This window comes from Juglans regia, chromosome 9, assembly GCF_001411555.2.
Source record: "Juglans regia cultivar Chandler chromosome 9, Walnut 2.0, whole genome shotgun sequence".
NCBI lineage: Eukaryota > Viridiplantae > Streptophyta > Magnoliopsida > Fagales > Juglandaceae > Juglans > Juglans regia.
Window position 1 is genome coordinate 14677053 of NC_049909.1, and position 3356 is coordinate 14680408.

Below are 3356 nucleotides of genomic sequence, written 5' to 3' on the forward strand. Positions count from 1 at the left end.
GTCATGCATATGTGAAAGATGACGACAATCAATTATTTTTCAAAAACTCAAGTTTCAAACTTTTAATTTTCAAATATATCATGCACATGTGGAATATGCAACTTGATGTTTTGTGAGAAAATATTATTTTTGAGCCTTAATCATATTTCAAATTTTGAAAGAAATGTATAAAATTTACTCTAAGAGCTTTATTTGTAAGTTTGTTTCCCTTCTTACTCATGTTTGATAAGTTGATGTATTTGGCTCTATTATGTATACAACTTAAGCTTGAGATTTATTTATGCTTGAACTTGTTTGTTATCATCAAAATCCATATGTATATAATTATATGATACTTGAAACCTTGAATTCAACAATTTCATATCAGGAAAGTTTATAAGTTTATTTCTATAAGATCTCTTTATAGATCAGAGTATTTCTTTTGAGTCCCAAATAATTTTGATCTAAAACCCCAAGTCATTTGGGATTAAAACTATATTTAATTTTGAATTGGAGCATACAACCAACTTAAAAAATTAAGATGGAACGTGAAAAAAGGGAGGAGTGAAATATGAGGTGAGAATGGCGATAGTTGGAAATTAAGGTATGATTATTGAAGCTGTAAATCACGTACTAGATTGTTTGGATTGGTTTAAAAAAGTTCTAACAGCTTTTTAGATTTTTTTTCTCTCCAAAAGTAAAAAAATATTTTTTTTTAAATATATATTTTAAAAAGTTCATTTTCTAAGGCTCTATTTTTACTATTAAAAATATGAAAAATGCTATAAATATAAATAAATTATTTAAAGTAAACATATAAATTGATGTAATTTTATGAAATTTATTAGATTTATTTTATAATAAAAATAATTTTATAATCTGACATATTATATCAAATCATATAAATTTATAAGTTTATTTTTATATAATATTTTATAATTAAAATATTTTTTTAAAATATTATTTAAAACAGAACAAACAAAAGTATTTATCTAAAAATATTATTTAAAAAAGAACAAACAAACAAAGCAATTTAGAGCGGTGTTCTGGAAGCGTGTGAGGGCGCGTGGCGAACACCAATCCCTAACGCTTGGATAACGAGAGACGGAGGTGTGGATGGAACCGGAGTAATGTGAGACGCAAAAATCCATTGCACGAAAAATAGAGCACTGTTGTGCTCAACCACTTGCTCTCTCTCCCTCTCTCTTATTTCAGAAGAATCGAGATTTATAGAGAAACATCGTCGACTGAAATCCAGCGTATGTTGATCCAGTTTTTATCTTCTATCTCTTCCTCTTCTGTTCTCTCTGAACCTTTATTTTGTTTTCTGGAAAGCAGTCTCTGGACCTTGGATTATTGACCTCATATAGTTCTTTCTCTTTCTCTATGCTTTTTAATTTGTTCATACTGAAGTGAACATATTGAGTGTTGTATATATAATAGGACCAGTTAAAAATCTCTACTGTGTAAACTACGTTTGATTCTTTAGCCATGGCAACCGTACTGAATTCAGTGTCCCCAGTTGGTAACCCATCACCAGAAGGTATCAGAAGGGGTAATTATGGGTTCTTCTCACACATCCCAAATCTCCATACTTTTTCACTTAACAAGGGATTTTCTAAAGTTTTGGCATCCACCCAGATCACCATTTCTCCAAAAGATACTGTTTTCACTCTCCCCAACTGGAGGTATGGGAAAAGCGACTCAAGAAGTAGGGAACTTAGACTCAATGACGCGTTTCTTCATTTAGAGTATATGGTAAGGAAGGGCCAAAAGCCTGATGTAGCTCAAGCAACTCAGCTCTTGTATGATCTGTGCAAAGCAAATAAGATGAGGAAAGCGGTTGGAGTAATGGAGATGGTGATTGGTTCTGGCATTATACCTGATGCAGCTTCATTCACGTACTTGATCAACTATTTGTGTAAAAGAGGGAATGTTGGGTATGCAATGCAATTGGTTGAAAAAATGGAGGAGCATGGCTTCCCAACCAATACTGTTACCTACAATTCGCTTGTTAGAGGACTTTGTATGCATGGAAATTTGAACCAGAGTTTGCTGCTTTTGGATCGATTGATGCAGAAGGGGCTGATCCCAAATGCATTCACATACTCCTTCTTGCTTGAGGCTGCTTATAAGGAAAAAGGAGTGAATGAAGCCATGAAACTTTTGGATGATGTAATTGCGAAGGGTGGGAAGCCTAATTTGGTTTGTTACAACATATTGTTAACTGGGTTGTGCAGGGAAGGAAGGATTGAAGAGGCGATCCATTACTTCAGGGATTTCCCTTTAAAAGGGTTCAATCCAAATGTTGTGAGTTATAACATTTTATTGAGGAGTTTGTGCCATGAGGGGCGGTGGGAAGAAGCAAATGAGCTTCTGGCTGAGATGGTTGGCGAGGAGCGCTCGCCATCAATCGTGACTTATAACATATTGATTGGTTCGCTTGCTCTGCATGGCAGAATTAAACATGCTCTTGAGGTTTTGGATGAGATGATGAAGGGACCGTTCAGGCCTACAGCAGCTACTTACACCCCAATAATTGCTCGTCTCTGCACAGAGGGGAAGGTAGATCTTGTGGTTAAGCATTTAGACCAAATGATGCATCATCACTGTAATCCTAACGAAGGAACCTACAATGCGATTGCTCTGCTCTGTGGTGTGGGGATGGTGCAAGAGGCATTCTCTATAATTCAAAGCTTGGGTAATAAGCATGATGCCTCCATGCATGACTACTACAGAAGTGTGATTACAAGCTTGTGTAGGAAAGGGAACACTTATCCTGCATTTCAGATTTTATATGAGATGACAAAGCTTGGATTTAAGCCAGATTCTTATACCTATTCCTCTTTAATCAGAGGATTGTGTACAGAGAGAATGCTAGATCAGGCCATGGAGATATTCTGGGTAATGGAAGAAAATAACTGTAGACCTGATACTGACAATTTCAATGCACTTATACTTGGGTTTTGCAAATCAAAAAGAACAGATTTGTCTTTGGAGATTTTTGAGATTATGATTGGGAAAGGGTATACGCCCAATGAAACAACTTACACCATTCTTGTGGAAGGGATCGCCCATGAAAAAGAAACAGAGCTGGCAGCTGACGTTTTGAAAGAGCTGCAACTTAGACAGGTGGTGAGTCAGAGTACAGTGGAAAGACTTGTTATGCAGTACGACCTCGAGGGTTTGCTAATATAGATAACATGAGGATACTGGGAGTATAGAAAGAAGCAAACAGGACCATGGGTCGTGTAGGATAAAGATTCTATTATTTGGTTTGGGAGCTGTAGATTGCACAATGAAACAAAGCCACTTTTGAAAGATTGATATTGTATTTCAAATGTTTAGAAGTAATTGAGTTCAAATGTTTGGGAGTA

General features: G+C 35.5%; 1 protein-coding gene across 1 annotated transcript; it reads left to right on the forward strand.

Moving 5' to 3' along the window:
• Window positions 1-1089: 1089 nt before the first annotated feature.
• Window positions 1090-3356, forward strand: LOC108994413 (pentatricopeptide repeat-containing protein At1g79080, chloroplastic). Its single transcript, XM_018969618.2, has one exon. The coding sequence runs from the start codon at window positions 1471-1473 to the stop codon at window positions 3175-3177; it is 1707 nt and encodes a 568-aa protein (XP_018825163.1). The 5' UTR covers window positions 1090-1470; the 3' UTR covers window positions 3178-3356.

Coding starts and splice junctions, on each gene's coding strand:
- LOC108994413 (XM_018969618.2), top strand. CDS start 1,471: ATGGCAACCGTACTGAATTCAGTGTCCCCAGTTGGTAACCCATCACCA.